General features: G+C 34.1%; 1 protein-coding gene and 1 pseudogene across 1 annotated transcript; one reads left to right on the top strand and one right to left on the bottom strand.

Moving 5' to 3' along the window:
* Positions 1-11,825: 11,825 nt before the first annotated feature.
* Positions 11,826-14,702, bottom strand: LOC110713280 (protein FAR1-RELATED SEQUENCE 5-like). The gene is made up of 4 exons (XM_021891738.1): positions 14,573-14,702; positions 13,181-14,172; positions 12,541-13,021; positions 11,826-12,220 (listed from the first exon to the last, which is right to left on the bottom strand). Exons 1-4 carry the CDS (start codon positions 14,700-14,702, stop codon positions 11,826-11,828), a joined length of 1,998 nt encoding a protein of 665 aa, XP_021747430.1.
* An 848-nt stretch (positions 14,703-15,550) lies between these two features.
* LOC110713179 lies at positions 15,551-21,839 on the top strand (annotated as a pseudogene).
* Positions 21,840-22,836: the final 997 nt, after the last annotated feature.

Raw genomic sequence — 22,836 nt, 5'->3', positions numbered from 1 at the left:
AAATAAAGTACAAATTAAAGGCTAAATTAAGGTTAAAGTCATTAACTTAAAGGCTTACTTATAAGCTAATGTTGGATTATTTGATCATTTTGGTATATAAATGTGGACACCCATTTGTGTCTCGCCAAAACCAAAACCAGTGATGAATACCTTTCGCGTCAAATCATAATTGAATGAAGTGAAAGTGTGAAAAGTCTAGTGATGTGGTAGTTTTTATTAAAATTATATTCTTTCTGTTTTTGAAAATATTTTTTTTCTTACCCTATTTTTGAAAAAAGTGCATTTTAGTTTAGCTTGGTCTATTATATGGGTCCAATAATAGTGTTGTTGGATGGGGTTTGAAAAGACTTTTCCAATGATATATTATAAGCCCAATTCCGATGAATAATGAGGAAGTTATAGCCAAAATACTAAACTGAGCCCAAACCGGATTTTACCTACGGCCCAATGATCATGTATGTGGACGGTCCAAAGGTTTAATCCTCTTCCTAAAATAATTAAGATTAATTAGAAGCTTCTATAAGTTTCTAAAAGATTTTAATTATCCTTTTTGAAAAGATAAGATTAAAGAATCTGAGTTAAATAAAAACTTTCCTTTTTTTTAATCCTAATTCTATTCGAATTTAAAGATGTTCAAAGACAGTCAGATATTATTTTTGTGCCTCATAATATTTATCCGAAACTTATATGGTTGGATAGATCTTGAAATTATCTTTCCAATGATATATTATAATATTAATTTCGAGCTATAATGAAAAAGATATGAAAACAATACAAAACTCTATCCAAAACTGACACCGTCCTACTATTTCGGCCATAGATTTTTATCTAAAAATGATTTTAATATGATTCTAATTGGGTTGGAAATTAGACTTCAATAGCTTTCTAAAGACATATTATATGACTTATTTAAACTTTTGGATCAAAAGATATGATAAAAACAAAATTTGCAAAAACTGCTGTCCATCGAGTTTTATTTCGATTCGAATTCGGATTCTTTTCTTATTCTTCGACCCTCTTTTTTCTTTATAAATAGAGATCATATCTCCCCTTTTTTAAATCACCAACTCTCATAAAAAAAATCTTGATACTCTCTATCTCTTTATAAACCAACTTTTCACAAACAAAATTCCGCATTCACAAGATCTATACACACCTAGCATAATTCGTAGTTGTCTTCCCCCTAGACGTAAAAGGTTTGATATTTCTGAGGGTTTGGTTCCAAATCTCTATTTCAATTATTTTATTTAATTGTTTTGATTTATATTTTCCTTGAAGTTACTAACGTGTTTGTTATTAGAAAGAGGTACGAGGCATCCAAGTAAGTGCTTTATTTACTTTATTGATATTTCTGAGCGTTCACTTTATTGAGTTTTTCTCTTTTTTCTGAAACCCATATGTGTTCTACATATGTACATAACCATCTGGGAATTCATGCTCCATCTACCCAATTGATCGCTCTGAGCAACAAAGGGTACATCCGAGAATGTTGAATTCACCAAACCATGGAAGCGAGTTTAATTCGCGGGGTCCCATCCACTCGCGCCAACCCTTCCAAAGGTAAGGCTTCCGCGCGGTGCATCCGGACTCATAACTGTGGACCCTCTTTGACTAACCCATATCCCGAAATTTAGAGAGCTAGAGCCATGGTAGGGTTGCAAAATCATTGCATCATGTTGTGACTTTTTGACTTCTTGTACATTATTTGCTTGTGCATACTAACATGTGATTAAACTAACCGTTTGATTTGACTTGTAATTATGAATATGCTTAAATAAACTAACCAAGGACTAAAGGACTTTTCTTAATTATATTATTAATTAATTTGAGCTAATAAATATGTCTAAATTGAGTCATAATTCCTTTGAGTCAACCTGGATTTTTATTCCCGTATACTGCACAAATGTCAACTTGTTTTGGTCATAACCGGAGTTATAGGAAGAGTTACGAGTAGTTCAGCCTATGGATCTGTAGCCCCGAGTTTTATCTTTAATTTGGTGTTAGTTTCATCTCAATCAGAGTCACAAAGCAAACGTTATGACTAAAATACTACAACCTGTCCAGTTTAATGCACATACATGAGGTCTTAACTTAGTCTTTGTTCAAGTCTAGTCACATGGTCATGACACAAGTCTTAACATGTCACCTAAACTCACTATTCTTAGAACACACTTTGTAAATAATCTTTTCACACCATGACCATGTCTTAGGTTCATGCATGAGTCGGTTTTTTCCGTCATTTGAGTTAAGGGTGCATTCTATTCCTAATTTTTTCCATCTACATCATCTTTCCATTCTCTACGTGCTTTCTCCATATCAAAACCATCATTCTTATTACCTTCTTCCATTCATGCATGTTGAATCGAGTTTGAGTCATGTGATTGACAAACAAAAAAAATGAGGGTAATGATGAAACAAATGTACAAGGCAAGCTTTCTCACCAAGATTTCATGCTTTCTTCTTCTTTTTTTCAAACCCTTTTCCCAATAAGTCTAGCATAGGCACCCTTCATCCTCCTTGAATTTATTTCTTAGATTTTGATTTTTACCCTTCAATTTTTAAATAAAATGAGCATTTATTTCCTTACAGATGATCATTGCACTTAAAAAAAATAAAAAAAATTCATGTCAAACTAAGCACAAGGTATACCAATGATTTGAGGCACCCCTTGTAGCCATATCATATCACCTTTCACCCTTCAAATATGCAATCCTTTTTTGATAAACCACTTTGAGCCTCGTCTAACGATAGACCTTTCATTTTTCAACCCATATCTACCTAACCTTGGGATGGGATGGTGTGCAACTTATGCAATTTTCAATTTCATCAAAAGCTTGAGTGACTTCAAAAGATCAAAATTAATAAAAAAAAATAAATAAAAGTGTAACAAAGGGCAAGTGTTCCTATGTCTTTGATATGAAAATATCTTTGATAAGAACACGTCTCAGATTGCGTCTCTTATCGAGTGCTTGGTACTGTGCCTGAGAAACATGAATGCCAAGTGAGTGACAGACCGCATGATCGGGATTGCCCACAATTATAAAAAAGTTCAAAATAAAAAATGCAAAAGCAAAAAAAAGAGAGCAATAATAATAAAAAAAGAAAGAGCTCAAAAGTGAGAAAACTCAAGCATAAAAATATAAAGATTTCAAAAGTAAGGTTGCACGCCTTGGGGGCTTATCTAGGGTCTTGAGCCTTTATCCCTTTCTTCTATAACCTTTAGCCTAACCACGTTACAACCCTCAAAAGACCTCTTTGAGGTATACACACACTTGTGCGAGGTTCGGCTAGAGCTTTTGGGCTGATTCCTGACGTATACGTAGACAACCTCACATTAGGGTGCGGCCGTAATAAAATGTATTCATATATAGTTTCATAATTAATCATATCAAGAGATCTCCAATGCTCATCCCTTTTCATTTAGAGCTAGACTTGGGGGCTTGATCCCTACATGGTTAGCCTACCTAGCCTAAGAGTCACCATCTTTTGGCTCTTCTAAAAATAATATCTTTCCATACACTTAGCCTTTGCGACCTAACCTTTGTGTCACTTTCACACACTGCACACATACATGACCAAATATACTTCCCATAGGAACCTTTTGTCATTAAATCTTAACACAACGCTGAAGCATGCCTTGTCATATCAAGATCAATCATCATTACATCACAAAGTATGAAATACTTAGCCTCAGCGCCTTAGTTACCTTAATACTTCATTATCGAGTCAACTAGGACAGACTAAGATGTTACAATCCTTGTACTATGAGAGACAACGTTAACGGATTAAGCTCATTCAACATGCACCTTCAAAAACTTCGCTTCTTTCTTTTTTCACGTCTTTCTTTTTCAGGAGAAAGTCGGTACGCTCCACAAAAATGACGGAAATTTTTTGCTTTTTTGCATTTTCGAGTCGCACGATCACATTAAAATGCACACACGAGTCATCTACACATTGAGTCATGTCGTGTTATCACATTGAGTCAACACTATGCACACATGAGTCACACGAAGTGAGTCATCATTAAGTCAAGTTATACCTTGAGTCGTGTCAAGTTTATGAGTTAAGCAACACTAAGTCTTAGGTCAACCCTAATTACATGAGAAAAGTCCTATAGTCCAAAATATAAATGCAGGTACATTCCAGTGAGCAAGAACGTTCTCGGATTATTTTTGAAAAGTCGCAAATGAAAACTTGACTCCAGCGTCAGACGACAAGGCTGTCGCCTGGCGACAGAGTGAGAACAAGGCGACGACATGTTCTAGCAAGTGTCGATGCATCGACAAGACGTGTGGTCCCATATTGGATTATGCGGACCTCATACAACAATTTCGGCTTCCTTGGTACGCCAGTTAGCCCCTATAAGCAAATTAACGTGATTAGTACTCTACTCGATCGATTACAATCGCAGTAAGTGATTAACCTGACGACGATCGTCTCACTTAGCTTAAGCGCCTAAGCATTGGCTCATTACAACCACCAAAGCATCGGTTCAAAAGCAAGCACTTATACGACAATTTTTCCAAGATTGGATTGCCATCCCCAACTGACAATATTTCCAAATGTGGATTGTCGTTCATCTTCCTTAACGACAATTTTTCCAAGATTGGATTGTCATCTCTGGAAAAGTTTCCAAGCGTGGATTATCGTGCTCCTTCTCTGTTTGGCAATTTTTTCCAAGTTCGGATTGTCATCTCTAGCAAGTTTTTTGAGATTGGATTGTCATACACATAGCTCCCTATGGTAAAATTTCCCAAAGGATTGTCGTAGGTCTCTACTCATCATAAATTTCAGTAAAGGTTCCTCAACGTGGATTGTCATTTATTTCAGTAAGTGGCAAATTTTCCCAAAGTGGATTGTCGATCGACTCTTTTTGCAAATGTTCCAAGACGCGGATTGTCAATTGTGGCAATATTTTCCTAAGAGAATTGTTGCATAGCATTGGAAAAATTCCAAGGTGGATTGCTTTCAAGAGTTATATTCCAAGATGTGGATTGTCGATTGTAGCAAAGTTCTTATGACAGATTGTTAAGAAGCATTGGCAACTTGTCCCAAAATTGGATTTTGGCAAATTTTTCGGGATACGGATTGTCGCTTCATCGTGGAAACATTTCCAAGGATGGATTGTTACGTGACATTGACAAACTTTCCCTAAATCGGATTTCCATACATCATACAAGAGTTGTGTTGGAAACTATTCCCAAAGAAAAGAGGATTGTCATCACCCAAAGCATCAATAGAAAAATTCAAGAAGAATTAAGGATCAACAAGTGTTGATCTTTGGTAGTTTTATTTGGAATATTATCGCAACAATTGAGGGTGGCTTCAAGCGGAGTAATCTTCCATCATATTCCCTGGCTTGCGGAAGATGGTCACAAGGCGGTAGAAGGTCGTTTCAAGCGAAGCAATCTTCGATAGTATTCTCTGGCTTGCAGAACACTATCACAGCGGAAATTGGAGGTAGTTACAAGCGTAGCAATCTTCAGGCGGTATCCCCTAGCTTGAGGAAGATTGTCAAAAAGCGCCATTGTTCGGAGATGAGTGAACATCAAAACAGCAAGATGGCGTTCCCTAGCTTGTGGATGGTTGTCACAACAGCAAATGCAACAAATCGGTTACCTTCAGAGACGTGTGCTTGACAGTGCACGATACGCGTTTCTTAACTCTCTTATCTGTTTTAACTTACGCTAGTTTTCAGGTATCGGTGTTACAATAATGATTTAGGATCGCAGAACGTACTGAATCATTCTCCGTCCCTATCGCTACTTTCACTTTTGTTTTCGAAACTTGCGTTTCTCCAAACTTAGTCAAAGTCGGGGCTTTTGTAGACACCCATTTGTGTATCCCCAAAACCAAACCCAGTGATGAATACCTTTTGCGTCGAATCATAATCGAATGAGGTGAAAGTGTGAAAAGTCTAGTGATGTAGTAGTTTTTATTAAAATTCTCTTCTTTCTATTTTTGAAAATATTTCTTTTCTTACCCTATTTTTGAAAAACGTGCATTCCATTTTAGTTTGGTCCGTGATATGGGTCCAATAATAGTGTAGTTGGATAGGGCTTGAAAAGACCTTTCCAGCGATATATTATAAGCCCAATTCCGATGAATAATGAGGAAGTTATTGCCAAAATACTAAACTGGGCCCAAACCGAATTTTACCTACGACCCAATGATCATGTGGAGGGTCCAAAGGTTTAATTCTATTCCTAAACTAATTAGGACTATTTAGAAGCTTCTATAAGTTTCTAAAAGATCTTAATTATCCTTATTAAAAAGATAAGATTAAAGAATTTGAGTTAAATAAAAACTTTCCTTTTATAAAAACTAATTCTATTCGAGTTTAGTTTAGGATTCTTGCTTAGTATAAATACTTTTCCATTAAATAATTTTCCATTAAGCGAGTTTAGCATCTTCTTTTACTCTTTCTTAATTCTTTTTTAGATTTTCTCTCTCTACTTAGCCTTAGATTAGTTTCTCTCTCTCTTATACTTTGTTCTTAACTCTATTCTTAATTCCAGATTTCTTTGGTAACGATTTCTCTTCTCTTAATCTTAGTTATTTATTCTATTCCTTTGATCATGTCTTGTTTATTTCCTTTGAATAGTATAGTTTTAATTATGTTTGAGTAGTTTTCTTTCTAGGGTTTGTGGGGATCCATAAATAATGTGTAGGGGTAATTTATGATTGTTTATTGTCAATGCTAGATTAATTTCCTATTGATTGATTTAATGCCATGTGACTAGATTAGGCCTGATCTTTTATGCATGAGTTTGACAATATTGATTCGAGATTTGAGAGATGAGAATTGATGTTTAGGTCTAGTTTCAATAGGCAGGTTAATTTATAAATGGTTAAGTCGAGATTCGAGAGATGAGATTTAATACCGGTAGATTAATTCTGTGATTGTAATACGTAGAGAAAGCCCTTTATGATCTGATTAATTTATGCATTGATGTTTGATTATTATGTTTTACCCTGCAATATTGTTTATTGGTGAACCTAAGCCCTAGGTATTTTATTCATTGATTTCCTCTTAATATTAATCCCCGTATTTAGTCTTATATCCATATTATTAAATTGTTACTTAATAATTTAGATTGCTTTAATTAATAGGAATAAAAAGACTTGTTTCCCTGTGGATTTGACCCTACTTCCCTATCTATTTTAGTTAGTTTTTTTAGGAATTAATTTTGATTAGATGATACGACTTTAGCCTGTCAGTCACTTTATGCTGTTAAAAGGGTTACTTTATGCATTTAAATGGGCCACTTTATGCATTTCAAAGGGTCATTATGCATATATTCTGAAATTTTCCATTAGTACTTTGTGAATTTGTAATTTATGGTTATTTTCCTATATTAATTAGCTATAGGTGGTTCAATAGGTGGATATCGTTATAAATTGTCTTCAAAGGGAAAAGCAATGCCTAAAGAGTTTGCTAAGGGCAAAGCAGTACCTAAAAAGACCAAGACAGTTGCTGAGAAGGCTAAACCAAAGTTTGAGAAGGCTAAAACAGTCCCTAAAAAGACTAAGACAGTTTCTGAGAAGGCCAAACTAGAGTTTAAGAAGGCTAAAGCAGCTCCTAAGAAGGACAAGACAGTTCCTAAGCAGGCTAAACCAATTCCTAAGAAGGCCAAAATTGTACCTAAGAAGGCTAAAACAGTGCCTGATTCAGATTCTGAATTCGAAATGGTTTCCGATTCTGATTCTGAGACTGTTGTGTGAGTACACATGTTATTTGATCTGCATTTTTTTAATTATATGTTGTTTTTAGTTTATATTGTTTAAGTTATTTTTTTTTTATTATTTTTAGGGAACAAAGACGCTTGATTGCAAGGTGTAGACCACATACAATGGAATTTATGATGCAGACCTTTTGTTCTAACCAACATCAAGCTGTTGAAGAAATTAGTTTTGGTGGTTTATTACATTTGAAATTGAAAACACTTAATCGTCAAATGCTACCTTGGCTTGTTAAACACTTTAATGGTGGTAGCTGCATATTTACCATTGCTACTGGTAAAGAATTCGTAGTTACTGGAAACGATATATGCGATGTGTTTTGCTTGCCCATGAGTGATATTCCTGTTCCTGAACTAAAGAAAAATGCTGAAGATGGAAGTGTAGATAAATGTATCATTCAGGATGGAGATCTGATTATGGTCTTTCTGATAAGCAAGCTCTTCATTTGTCAAAGTTGGAGTCTCGAATGGTTGATTTGGTTGATGGAGGGGAAGAGTTTAAGAGGTGTTTTTTTCTTCATGCTATGTCTAGTTTTTTAGCTCCTAATACTAATAGGACTGTTTCATTGAAGTTGCTGAAGGCTATTGAAGAAGTTGATGAAATCAAAAATTTTGATTGGTGTTCATATGTTTTGAAAAAGTTAAAGAAGGTTGTTGAAAAGTATAAGAATGATGAAAAAGCTCAAAATGTTAGTGGTTGTTTGCTGACTTTGCAAATTATGTATTTTCATCGTTTAAATTTTCAAGGAGAAAAGGAAAGTAGTATTGTTCCTTTGATTCAGCATTGGACGGATGCTAAGATTAAGAAGCAGATTAATTTAGAGATCAAAGCTGGAGGTTTTGGGCAGGGACCATTGGATACCCTTACATATCCTTTTGTCACAGCCTGTGATTAAGCAAACTGTTGTTGAGCAACCTCGCACTTTGGGATATGATCATGGTGCTTCTACAAGTGGTAGAATTGGCCACATTCTTGCATTTGATCTTCCGGAAGGTGTGATGACTGTACTGATGATGAAATTAAAGAAATTTCAACTGATGTAAGTGTTCTATTTTTTTATTATTATTATTTTTTTATATTTAGTTATTATCTCTTTATGTGCACTACTAAAGTTACCCTTTATGTGCACTAAAGTTACCATAAATATTCAGTTGCAAGGGTTACTTTGTGCATTTAAAAGGGTGACTATATGCATATAAAAGGGTCACTTTATGCATTTAAAAGGGTCACTTTATGCATATATCCTGAATTTTCACTTTTTTATTTTTTTATTTTTTATTTATCTCATTTGTTTATTTTCTTCTTTGTTCATATGTTTGTAGGTTGTTCATGAGACATTTCTTTTGGTAAAAAGAAATATGGATGTTTTATTGTTGGTTCAAACACAGGGTTTTGATACCTTGAATGAGATGATTGCTTCTCGCAGTACTGTTTCATTATCTTCTGATAATGTTGTTGCAGTTTCTTAAACTCAACAACTACTCTCTGATCCTCATTATCTGAAGCTTTTAGATGGTTTAATTGATGAGTGTAATAAGATGAAGTCTGTACATGAGATATCTCGTGGTTTTTATGAACTTGAACAAGGTCGTACAGTGGATGTTCCTGAAGATGAACCTGCAAAAGGTCATAAAGGAGATGTTCCTGAAGATGAACATGCACAAGTTTTAAATATGACAAAGAAGTTGTTCCTACTAGGCCTGCTAAAGAAGTTGTTAATGAAGGTGGTAATAGTGGTAATGGTGCTGGACCTTCTACAAAAGTTGTTCCTGGACATATCATCAGATCCAATAAATCTCAATGCTCTCTGGACTATGGGCCAGTAGGTGTGGATGTGTTTTTTGTGACTCTGTTTTTGAAGGCTAATGCTCGGATTTTCAAGAGTATGCCTCAGTTACATTTGGAAATTCTCGATTATTGTTTGTTGAAGGATGATTCATTGCAGAGGAAGTTAAGTGTCAATTGTTATGATAATATTTTTTATCTTTTCTTTCCTCTATTTTTTTTAATGCTGATCTTATTTTTATTGTTCCAGTGAGAACCTTGTTACTTTTGGTATGAATTTTGTAATTCCAAGAGAAGACATGGTGTCCCTTGCTGCTCCACTTAGGATTTGATGGTGCATTATTGATTGCTACTGCCTGTATCTAAATGAGAAAGCATGTTTTGAGGCTTCTAGTCCTCAAAAATTCTTGTTTGGTGTGAGGAAAAGTGTAAGTAGTTTGATTTTTTTATATATATATATTTAAACACATTTACGTTATATATATATATATATATATATATATATATATATATATATATATATATATGTTAATGAGTTCTTATACTTTAATAGTTGGCATTCTTGCATGTTTGTGATCACATTGGCCAAGGTGATATTTCTAGTGCTGTGAAGGATTTGCACGATCTAAGGGAAGGTTGGCTGTGCTATGAGAATCCTGAATGTGATATAATGGATGCTGAACTGGTATTTTTCATGTTAAATCACTATCATAACTTTAAAAGAGTTCTGTTTGCGATATGCTCTGTCTAAATCACTCTTAATTTTGCTGTTTCAGATCTATTATCATGTTCTTTATGATAATCACTACATTTTGTTTGTTATTGATCATACAAAAGAGGTTGTATATTATCTTGACAACATTATCTGGCGTGAATCTAGTGTGGATTATTTTAAAGATTTGTCTAAACAATTATAATGTTTCTGTTGATTTATTGTTATATTTTTGTTGATTCATTGTTTCCATTTAAACCTTTTTTTTTGTTTTTAATATATGCTAAACTTTTATATTTTAGCTCAGTGTGATCAAATGGGTGCTTTTATTGCCAAAAGAAATCATCCAAAGAGTTCTCAGCTACCTTCTTATGGGTTTCAAGCTGTTGATTTCGAATGGAGAAAAGATAGAGTTGACAATTTGGACTGTGGGGTCTTTGTCATGTATCACATGCTCCATTTTGTTGGAGAATCGTTCAAATTAAATGAACTCAAAAGAGTAATTATTCATATATTTTGTCTGTAGTTTTTTCCTTTCTAATGCTTCTATTAATTACATATTGATATTTTTTTCCTGTTGTGAGATTGTTGGAAGAAAATACGAGCACAGATATGTACCACACTAGTGCTGTGTGATTTGAATGAATCTAGGAATGATGTGTTGTAAGAATTAGCCAAGTTCAACGAGAAGAAGAAAGATCCTTCTTATGTCCAGGAAATTGAAGCAAGAAGAAAGGCTGCAATTGCTGAGAAGAATAAGAAAGAAAATAAAGATAGAAAAATGGTAGAAGCAACAGCAAAGGAAGAGGCAGATGAAGAACATCCCAAAGGAAAAAGGACCAAAAAGCAAATAAAAAAGTACACTCCTTCTAAACAGTGAAAAAACTTAGGTCTAGTAGTATTTTTTGAACAATGAAAAAACTTCATGTATTTGCATATACATCAAGTTCAATGATGTAATTAAACTTATTGTATAGTTTTTGGTTGTTTGGAATACTGATGTATGTGCATACATTAAGTAATTTGAAAGGTTCTTTTGTATGTTTTTAATGGGTCACTTTTATGCATAAAATGGTGAACTTTGTAGCATAAAAAGGGTTACTTTTTTGGGTAGAAAGAATTAGTTTATACATGATAAGAAATAGTTTTGTGGGTAGATAGGGTAACTTTTATGCATGAAAAAGGTCACTTTTATTCATGAAAAGGGTAACTTTGTAGAATAAAAAAGGTTAATTTTTATGCATGAAAAGGGTCACTTTTACGCATGAAAAAGGTCACTTTTATTCAGGAAAAGGGTAACATAATTTCATGTTTTTCCTGTCTTGTCAAAAAAAAGTTTATGTTTCCAGTAATTAAACATTTGCTAATAATAGTGTAAATGATATTTTCATCAAAATAGTTTATTAATAGAGTAAAAAAATAAAAAATAGTCTTACGATACAATGTATATTAGTTTTGAAAAAAAAATGTTCAAACAAAGTTCCTAAAAGAGTCGTAAGTTAGGTGTCTTTGATCCAAATTCTGAATGTGGAGGTGGCAGTGCTGTTTTTCTTTTTCTCTTGCTTTTTTCAAGTCCTCCTTTTGCTCACTTGCTTCTTCCTTTTGTTACAGCCCTTTTAGGATCAAGTATTGTTGGTACACTTGTGCTTGTACTCGATGCCGAAGAAACATCATTATTGCTTTGAGTGCTGTCTGCCACATCAGGAATGTTAGAAGCAGCTTCTGCACTTTCTCTCTGAGTAGCACTAGCAAGTAATTCTTCCACCATTTTAAGACTGTTTTTGAAGCTTTCTTCCGTAAATGCTCTTGTCTCTTCAGTTTCTTGACTTTTTAAGATTAAATTGTAGTATTTCCTCATCATTGTTTGCCTCCATGGAATATATGGCTGTGTAGGATCCTGATTCTTGAACCTATCCCATGCCTCTGTTTTTGCAAACTTAGTCCATTTTTTTGAAACATACTTGTCTAGTATTCTTGTTACTGAATACAAATGTAGAATTATGATGCAATGATAACATAACCATCCAAATGCTTCAAAATTTTTGCAAGTACACCATACACTCTAGGTCTCATGTATATAGTTTATTTGATGTGCATACCATTGCTTGTCTTCTAGGGTTACTCCATAAACTAGGCATTCTTCATTTCTCCCTAACATCTGAACAATTGTTGCCATAGAATATCCAAACTCCTCTTCAAAATCTCTAAAGAGTGATAAAGTGAAAACCTGTTCACCAAAATCAGGTATCTACATTTAAATTTTTATATATTATGTGTAATTTAAGTACTTTTCAGTTAACTTTTTACATGTGCTGCATGATTTAGCATTCCGGACAGTGGCAATGAAGTGAATGCTATTGACTTGCTACAGGTAAACTCATCATATTTCTCTGTGCTTCTCCAACGATTGGTTGTCTTCTTAAATATGGTATAAAATTCTGTCAATGTAGTTGCTTTAATTGCTCTGAATTCTATAGCTTGATTAGTGCTTTCACTCCTTTGTGATGATAGAATTCCTGCTGAAAAGAAATCTCTACTAAGGGCAGGACACCATTTTTCTTTCAACTCATACACTCCTTGGTACCAAGAGTGTGCTGTCAAGTCATATTTTTGCATCATTGCTTGCCACTTTGCTTCAAATTCTTGTTCTATCACACACATCTTTAAGCACTGGTAGAATGCATACTTGAATTCTTTGTCTTTTTTAAGAGCCCCAAATCTGGTTATGGCATTTTGTTCCAAATGCCAGATACATAGTTTATGCCTTGTATTAGGAAACACCTACATTGAAAATAAAGGGGTCACTTTATGCTATTAAAAGGGTCACTTTATGTAGTTAAAAGGGTAATTTTATGCAGTTAATAGGGTAACTTTATGGGAAAAAGAAAAACATTATTGTCAGAGCTTAAAATCTGTAAAATGTCAATATAAATCTTTTACCTGCTCAATTGCATTTGTCATTGCTTGGTCCTGGTCACTGAATATTGAAGTTGGTCTTCTATTCTCCATAGCTTTCAAGAAGGTTTCTAGTAGCCACACAAATAAATCTGTTTTTTCATCCCCAATAAAAGCACATGCAAACATACAATTATGCCAGTGATTATTTATGCCAACAAATGGAGCACATATAATATTGTATCTGTTGGTTTTGTATGTTGTATCAAAGACAAGAACATATCCATATATTTTATAGTCTTCTAACATCATTGAATCTCTCCAAAAGATATTGGAAATTCTCCCTTCATTGTCAAACTTCACTCTAAAAAAGAAGTTCGGATCTTCTGATTGTTCCTGATTTAAAATGTTCACTAAAGTTTGAGCATCTCCAGCCTCAATTTGTTCCATTCTTAACCTTAAGCAGAAATTCAGATGATCTACAACACTATGACCTACATTATGTTCTCCTCCAGCCTCTGTAGCCATGTAATTGTAAGTGTCCATTGTAGTTAGACCTGAAGATTTTATTGTTTTGATTGCTTCAGCTTTTTCCTCGGTCATTTTTCTTTCAGAACGATGCAAATAATGCCACTGTGACCTTGTTAGCTCGTGGTTATGCTCAATAACATGAGCCACTACCTCAAACTTTCCTTCTTTATTCACTTTTGCTCTTATACATACCTTGCAATTCGATCTTGTAATGGCTACTTGTCTTGGCTTTCTTGTTTTAACATTTACATCCTCTTCATCAACCATTTCAACTAACTTTGTTTTCTTTTGACCTGAATTTCTCTTTCCTTCAGCAGAACACACATAATTTTTCTCAGTTACTATTTTTGTTTGTTTTTTGAATCTAGTTATACATTTTCTTATTGAAAACCCCAGTATAGCTGCATGTTTTTCATACAATTCCAAAATTTCTTCAAAAGTTTGTCTTACCACACCAAGAAATGATCCTCTAAGATCTAAACCAGAAGCATCAATTGGATTTGTATCTGTTATTTAATACAGACAAATCAGATAATAACCAGAGGCATCATATCATTAAAATTGGAGGCAAATAAAGGGTAACATTCGTGTGAAAATAGGGTCACTTTTATGCATAAAAAGGTAACATTTAGGCATTCAAAGGGTTACTTTTTGCGTACAATCTTAATTTTCTACATACAATCTGAGGGTAACTTTTGTGCATAAATAGGGTCACGTTTATGCATTACAATGGTAACATTTAGGCATTCAAAGGGTTACTTTTTGCATTCAATTTGAATTTTCTGCATACAATATGAGGGTAACATTTGTGCATAAATAGGGTCACTTTTATGCATGAAAAGGGTAACATTTAGGCATTCAAAGAGTTACTTTTTGCATACAATCTAAAAAGTTTATAGAAATTACCTTCAATTGCATTTGATTTGGTTGTGTTGTTCTGAATTTGAATCAATTGATTTGCTAGGAACCACTTGAGTTTCTGCATTGTCAATTGCTTCTTCTGCATTGTTAATTGATTCTTCTGCATCGTCTCCATTGTTTGGATTGTTGAATATTGGTACGAATTCATCTCCAAAACTCTTCTTCTTCTTCTTCTTCTTCTTCTTCTTCTTCTTCTTCTTCTTCTTCTTCTTCTTCTTCTTCTTCTTCTTCTTCTTCTTCTTCTTCTTCTTTCTTCTTCTTCTTCTTCTTCTTCTTCTTCTTCTTCTTCTTCTTCTTCTTCTTCTTCTTCTTCTTCTTCTTCTATAATCGATTGATTTAAATCGATTTCAAATTCAGTTTCAATTTGCCTCTGTTTTTGTAGCAATTCGTGGATGAGATTGCTACAATTTGTGGTATCGAAAGTCGAATTCTCCATTGGTGATCGAATTCTCCAATTTGTTCGTTTTCTCATTTTCTCTCTCCTCAACTAATGATCGAATTCTGCAATTTGTAAGTTTCCTCACTTTCTCTGTCCTTAATTGATGATCGAATTCTTTAATTTGTGCGTTCACCTTTTTCTCCTCAATTGATGATCGAAATCTGCAATTTTTGCGTTTTCTCACTTTCTCTCTCCTCAATTGATGATCAAGAGCATTGTTTTCTCACTTTCTCTCTCTTCCATTGTTGTTCTACGTTTTTTTTTATTTTGAGGTATGAAATTCCGCGATTTTGATTTTTTTTTTTTAAAAAAAAACCTAGTAAATGGTTGGCACGTGCAAACAACTTGATTTACAGTAAAAATACTGTACACCGGGTGCATGCAAAAGGGATTGAAAAAATTAATGGGGTGAATATTTTGGGACTAAAATTTACCCATAAAAGACTATCAAAAAGGGATGAAGTAGTAATAATAATAATAACAACAACATTAATAATAATAATAACATTAATAATAATGTTGCGGCTCGGCTCTGCTGAAATCTGATTAAGTGAAATTTAATCTGCTAAATTTCCATAAAATTGCCAGAGGCAGACACGGAGAGTGAGCAACAATGGAAGAACAACACAAAGAGGAAAGTGCAAATATTTGTATGGCAGAAGATGAGGAGGTGATTAGCGAAGATCATCTGGGTTGCCCTGCTAACTTCTCTGGCCCTTACAGCTCTCACTTCACTTTCTCTCTCCCTCTTGGTAACCCCTAATTTCTATCTTCTTCATTTCATTCATCTCTTCTTACAGTTTCTATGGTATTATCGGCTTTAATTTGTATTTTATGTCCTTGAAGAGTGTTGGGAATCAATGTTTAAGTTTATTTTGATTGAATTTAGTTTGAATTTTATTATGTATGAGTTTTTGGATGATTTTATGTTGTTTATAGTGTAATTCGAATTGGGTATTCGTGTCATATATGGGTATGTGTCCAAAGTGTCAAACTTTGGGACTAGTTTATTTTCTGATGATTTTGGTCCAGAACCAAGTGTCGTAGGATCGTACCCATGTCAGAGTTTCGAAAAGCCAATACAGGAACATTAGATTAAATGACAAGTTTTGAATTACGCGTTATGTTGGTATGACGGAGGGATTGAATTGCTAGCTAATTATGTTTCTGTAAAATCACTGAAATGAAGGGAACAAGCGTTTATTCATTATGGTGGTACAATTAACTAGTTAGGGGCTTGGATTGCTGAGTTTATTTGAATTTAGCTTCGGACAACGAATTTTCTACTTGTGGTATTAGTTATTTTTCATCATCTGTGGAAAGATACAATGCACAAATAGTGGGTTTATTTTGATAGAGAAAAGGCATTGCGCAATTTAAGGGAGCAGTGGATTAGGCACCATTAACTTACAAGAAAACCTTGATGAGAGGGAAAGATGTAATTGTGGTTATCAGAAGAAAATTTGGGAGGGAATGTTATAGACTATTCAGTTGTTCAGCAAATTGGAAAATTAAGTCCGTAACTAAAAGTGTCGTGAATCTTGTGACAAACGCAAATTGGAAAATTAAGTCCGTAACTAAAACTGTCGTGAATCTTGTGACAAACTTACTACTTCCTATGTTACTTGGACTTGATCATTGATTCAATGGTGTTATAGACTGGTCTTGTGACAAACTTATCACTTCTTACCATTGGTGTAGAGACTAGTATGTATTTGATATAAATCTAAGAGTTATGAATCTTATGACAAACTTATTACTTCCTATGTTTCTTGGATTTGACCATTTGTGTTAGAGATTGTTATGTGTCCAAATTTCGGGCTCATCTTTTTGTATAAAAAGGTCCATGTTTTGGTTCAAAATAAAGTGTCTAGTATCCATGACCATACCCATGTCAGAGTGTTGATGATTTGGCAGGGGTGCTTGTGGGGAAAATAATAATCTGAGTATGATAGTTTATTTTCTACTTGTGTTGTAAGTGTTTTAAATTGTGACTCGTGAAAATGTGAAATCAAGCTCCTCCCAGCAAAGTAGTATTATATATCATTTGATTAAGTATTTTTTTCTAATCTCACATGACTCCTTTTTTTAATTTATACTTTTGCAGCCCGGTTGGTACCAAATTATTTTCCTATTTTATCCAAAATTTTCGCGCAGAGTCCATAGATTTCATGTTTTTTTTGGGGACTATATTAAGGATCCAGAACTTAACCATTTTCACAGGTGTCTTATTGGTCATCTTTCACAACATCATTTACTAATTATTGTGCCACTGACAAGCCCTGGTTTTCCTTTAGACGCCTGAGGTTATTTGGGGCTCCGATGACATCCTCTATTCCTCTGTAGTCAGCAGGCCCTAGTGTTTATTTGATACTTGATTAGATTCAAGCCAATGTTTTTGATGTGGAAAGGAAACTAGGTTAGGCTCTTTGTTAGGGCCAACCTACAGTGATTGAATCCAGGCCATGATATTCTTTTCTGCACCATTAATTTTATAGTTGGTTTTCGGCATTGGACTCTCTTCAGCCTGCATTTTGGTGGAGCCTCAGTGGTTGTTTGTTCATGCTCTTTTGTCTTAATTGTGAACTGGAAGAATTATACCCATTAAGTTTCTCTTGTTTTTGAGTGTCATAGGAGATGAGTTCACGAGGAGTAGACATGGTGACCATGTCAAAGATGAATCTAGTTCTCCAGAGCAAACTATTGATTTAGATGAAGATGGTGATCTCATTGTAGCTCGATGAACCAGTAAGTCAAAGCATGACCCACATTTATAATCCTTCTTTATCTGTGATTCTCCTCCTTTGTGCACTTTTACTACTTCTGACCTTTTTATAAGGTAGGGACCAGGCTTTTGAGCTTACCCCGGTGCTTAATGATCAATATTTAACTAAACCAGTCTTAAAAACTTAAATTTTTGAAAAGTCAATTTCATTTGTTATTTGTCGTGTTACATTGTCAACTAATTTCTTAAAGTTGTCTCTGTATACTTATACTTTGTGTCATTTTGTCAAGTGTCAAGTAAAGTATATGTTGCGATTATGCCTGAAATGCCATCTTGATATGTGCCTTGTTCTAATTTATCACGGAATAACTTGGCTTTAGGTCAGTGGTCAGAAATTAATTAGTGTTGGTTCAGTTTTTCTACTTTTATTATCAGAACTTTGTGAGTGGTTCTAACTGCTTTATTTTTCTTTAAATAATGTGCTTGGAAAAATTGGAGGGGAGGAGAGGGAATGGAAGAAGTATGCTAAATCTTTCTTTCCATGTCTTTCTAACAATGGAAAGAAATAACAATGAAGAAAGGAGAAGAAAATTTCCCTTCCCTTTTCCTATTTTATATTTAAATCAGATTAAGGGTTTTCCTTCACTCCAACCAATCAATCAAAGCGTTAATCCCATAAGTGAGGTCGGCTACATGAACCAAATTTGATTATTATGTGTAGTAATAGACAAAAAACTTCCTCCTCCATCCCTTATGATCCATTGCCTCATCCTCATGCAAATCCACATACTTCATATTCTTCTTAACTCCTTCCAACCAAGTCATTTTCAGTCTCCCCCTCCCTTGTTTAACCCCTCCATGGTCTCACTCTTCCACTCTTTGAATGGGTGCACCCTCAAGTAGTCGGGTCACCGTCTTAGTTCTTACATAGTTACATGCCCAAATTCACTGCAAGTTACCAACCTATGATTTCTGCTTTTCTGAAGAAATTTATTTTTGTGCAGAACAAGCTTACTACACAGGTGTTGTCAGCATTCAGCACAATATTACATCAACCATACCAAGTGTGGGTCTGTAGGTGATTGTCCAATATGCTAAAAGTCTAAAACTATAACTTAAGTAAGATACTAAGGATAAGATGAAATGAGAATCTATTTATGTGCTCAAGCAATCAAGCCATATGCAGCTATAAATACATATGCTGAAAGCAGTACACAATGTATGTGTGTTACTATTTTGTATCATTATGCTCCAATAGTTGCATGCTTGCATGTATTTTACGGCAATGATGTAGTCAAATTTGGAACACGATTCAGTAGTACACTTACACAGCTTATGAGAGTTTTTTATAACACTATCAGTAAAAGAATTTATAGCTTTGCATACACCATTTATCGACTTTACTCTTTTTGGATTTCATGCATTTTACAGTTATTTTTATCATCAAATTGTAGGAAATTAATGAAATTATAATTCAGTGCTTTCTAGACTGTTAGCTTTTTCTATAAGTTTTCCTTTTCAGGTTTGGAGGGCTGAATTGGTATTAGCAGATTATGTATTGTACAGGATGTCTTCTTCATCTATATTCAATGGTGTTGTTGCTGTTGAACTTGGTGCTGGCAAAGGTAATGTTCTCTTCTATAATTTGTTCATCATGATGAAATAGATGTTTGGACTTAGGACTTGGATATGCAAGTCAAGCTGTTAGTTGTAAGAAGGATCTTGAATACTCCATCTTTTTCACAATGTTTGTCTTATTTTTCACAAACACTAAGAAGGTGAAGGAGACTTATCAGAAGTGATGCATTAGAAAAAAGAGTGAAAGTTCCGAAAGTAGGACATCATCTTGAAACACTGTATAACGAATAGAAGGAACATCATAAAACCGAGGAAATTGTATAATTAAAGTTCATTACCTAGATGAAGTTTATCACCAAAACCTTATCGGTATAAGAAAAATAAATTAGGGCACTTCCGTTTAGTAGGCTTTTAATGAAGTTATGGCCCTTGAGAAAACTATTACTCTACACATTTTAACATGCTTAAAAATTCTGTGAATATGGTATTCTAAATGTGTTATGTGAAGCTGATGCCGGTAACCTAAAGAACCCTTATTCATTGTTTCACAGGATCCTGATTCTGTCTTTCTCAAGATTGGTTGGTATATTAATTGCACATGTTGCGAAGACTGTATTCATAACAAGTAATTTCATGGCCTGAAACTTTGGATTGAGATTATGCAATTTAGTATTGTTATGCAAATTCTTGTATAATGTATATGCTGCTAATGATGCACTGTATGATAACCATTCCTAGACCATGGCGTTGAAATTCTCGACAACTGTGCTAGGAATGCTCATATCAACTCTGGATTGTTCGGAAGTGAATCTCCAGTCAAAGTACGAGAGCTTGATTGGCAGAAACCATGGCCACCTTTGGATTTGGATTCTGGAATAAGGTAGAGAAACCATATTGTTTATCCCTATATGGAGTGTCTGGACTTTTTCATTATAACTTTAATTCCCGTTTACAGAGAGGGTCATCAGAATCCTCCACATTTTTGTGTTGATATTTCATTGGGAAGGGCATGCTTATTTACAGTGGTAAATTATTCCATTCAGGTATTCCTGGACATCTTCTGAGGTTGAAGAAGTTAATAGAGCATCTGTGCTGTTAGCTGCAGATGTGATATATAGTGATGAGTTAACTGATGCCTTTTTCAGTGTTCTGCAGAAGATGATGTGCCAACATTCTAAAAAGGTATTGAAAATAAATTGCTATGCAGTAGGCTAAATTCTAAAAACTTTATACTTCCTCCGTTTCTTTTTAGTTGACACGTTTCTTTAGTCATGTTTTCCCATGCACAAATTCAATCATTAATATCTTTAATTACCAATAAGCAAAAATTATAAAAAGTTGATATTTTTAAAATATAAATTGTGACGAATCTAACAAGATCCCAGTTGACTATATTTTTCTTCAGATGTAAATCACAAAACATGGTCAAAGAGAGGTGTGTGAATAATGTTAAAGTCAAAGCGTGTCAACTAATAAAAAATAGAGGGAGTAATTATTAGTTTATTTTGAATCAAGGAGGATTTTTAGTAAACCACCTTTTTTTTAAGTCTAAAAGGAGGTGAAAAGACCTTTAACCTTCGTTGCAAGATGACACTCATGACACTCCTAACCTTTTGATTTTCTTCTACTCTTAGTACTTATTTAGTTGACATGAATGAAACATAGTAAGTGGAAAAGTGTGGAATTGTTTGGTTGGCAAAAACATATTTAATCATTTCATTGGAAACCCCTGTTCCCCTAGGTAATCGAACTTCCAGTGACCAGTCAAACAATATATTTGCATTTTCAAGGAAATGGAACTACACAGGATTGGGCAACAAAATTCCTTAAGATATTACCTCCTAAATCTCCGATTTGGGACTCCTAGACCTCTTATTTGGGACTCAACTGTTTGGCCCTTGGGTTGTGCAGCATTTTTTTCATTACAGTGCAGAAATCCTGCTTTTAAAACAATTTATGTGCCTCCTTACCTTTCAATATCTCTTGCAATTGAATCTAAGGCTGGGATTTCTTACTAGTGATGTTGACGGGCTTTGTATCAACCTGCTTAGTAAACAGCATGTTGTTCTGGCACTTCTATTTTGCTCAACCTATGATCGGATCCAAACTATGTCGTGGGTTATTGTTGTTCTTATTGTTGTTTTGGCAGTATTAAACTATAGTAAAGCTTAGCAGGAAATAAAATACCTTTCATAATTTTCTTCAGTATTTTTAAAACAACTTCCCTAGCCTCATTGAAAGTGAGCTTCATCAATAATGAAGTAGATTTTTTGCTCTTCAGGTTTTGTATCTTGCGTTGGAGAAGCGCTACAATTTCAGCTTGTATGATCTTGATGTTGTTGCCAATGGGTACTCATATTTCCTTAGCTTTTTGAGGAACGAAAAGGGATAGTTATAAATCACATTTTAATCGTGTTATAATTTTGTTCTTATCTGGTATGGTTTGGCAAACATTAGTTTTGTAATTGGATAACACGAAAGCCTCACAAATGTATCTTTTCTAGGTTTTACTGGCATGCGTATTGATCTTTCAGAAATTCCTCAATATGTACAAGAGTATGAAAGAGGAAAAGATGTCGAGCTCTGGGAGATAAGTTATGTTGAACATAAATGTTAAAAAACTGAAGCTCCGACCGAAAGATGTAGCTGGACACGAAAGAGATACGTAATGACTGTATGAGTGTTGAATATTTACTAGTTTATTCTTTTTAGAGAAGAGAGAAAGAGAGGTGGGGTACCAATGCTTGGTCCCTGGACCTAGACTTCAGAGCTTTCATTCTCTTACCACTAGTCCTCGAGGGAAGCTGGTATTTACTAGTTTATTCTTTAGTTACTTTCCTTTTAGGCTTTTCATTTTCCTAGTGTGGTGACTATGGTCTTTATTGAATTACTATTTGGAGTTTATACGTCTGTTTCCTTGGTCCAAAAATAGTGAAATAAGATGTATGTGTGGCTTCATAATTACATTTTTGGCTATATGATTCAACCTCTTTTTTTTTAAATACATATGATTCAACCTTTATATAGTGGAGTATATGTTATTTATAACAACAGTAATTAGTGTGTATTAATGCTGGAAAATATAGAAGTGTTGGTGCCAATACTTTTCATATACAACTGCAGATGTCAGAAGAAATTGAAAACAAAACAAGCATATTTAGCAGGCCTTAATATATTACTATGTATAATCGTATAAAGGTTTTTGTTATATGTAAACCTACGAGCTACATATAATCATCAATGTACACTTAGTAATCGTTAACAATCAGTAACATTAATAATGATTAATATTTGTACTTTTGATTTCTAATATACTTATCTCTTGAAGTCATCAAGGAAAAAAAGGGATCAAATCTACCATTAATCCATTACCTTAAAAAGTAGTGACATGTTGTAATCAAGTTTAATCCAACCTAATGTTTCATAAGAAACGTCATTTTAAACATTGCCAAAAATCCCTCCATGACAACTCACTCTGTCAGTTATATTATAGCTCTCATTATCCCT

This window comes from Chenopodium quinoa, unplaced genomic scaffold (genome assembly GCF_001683475.1).
Source record: "Chenopodium quinoa cultivar QQ74 unplaced genomic scaffold, ASM168347v1, whole genome shotgun sequence".
NCBI classification, from domain to species: Eukaryota; Viridiplantae; Streptophyta; class Magnoliopsida; order Caryophyllales; family Amaranthaceae; genus Chenopodium; species Chenopodium quinoa.
Note: the sequence above shows the minus strand (reverse complement) of the source record. Positions and strands in the feature narration are given on the sequence as shown.

Bases quoted from the DNA above. Each gene is read 5' to 3' on its own strand.
- LOC110713280 (XM_021891738.1), bottom strand. From the start codon at position 14,702: ATGGAGACGATGCAGAAGAATCAATTAACAATGCAGAAGAAGCAATTG. The intron at 14,173-14,572 runs GTAATTTCTATA...ATTAAATAACAG, and splicing joins CAAATCAAATGCAATTGAAG to ATACAAATCCAATTGATGCT. The intron at 12,221-12,540 runs GTTAACTGAAAA...ATTTGTATTCAG, and splicing joins TCATGCAGCACATGTAAAAA to TAACAAGAATACTAGACAAG.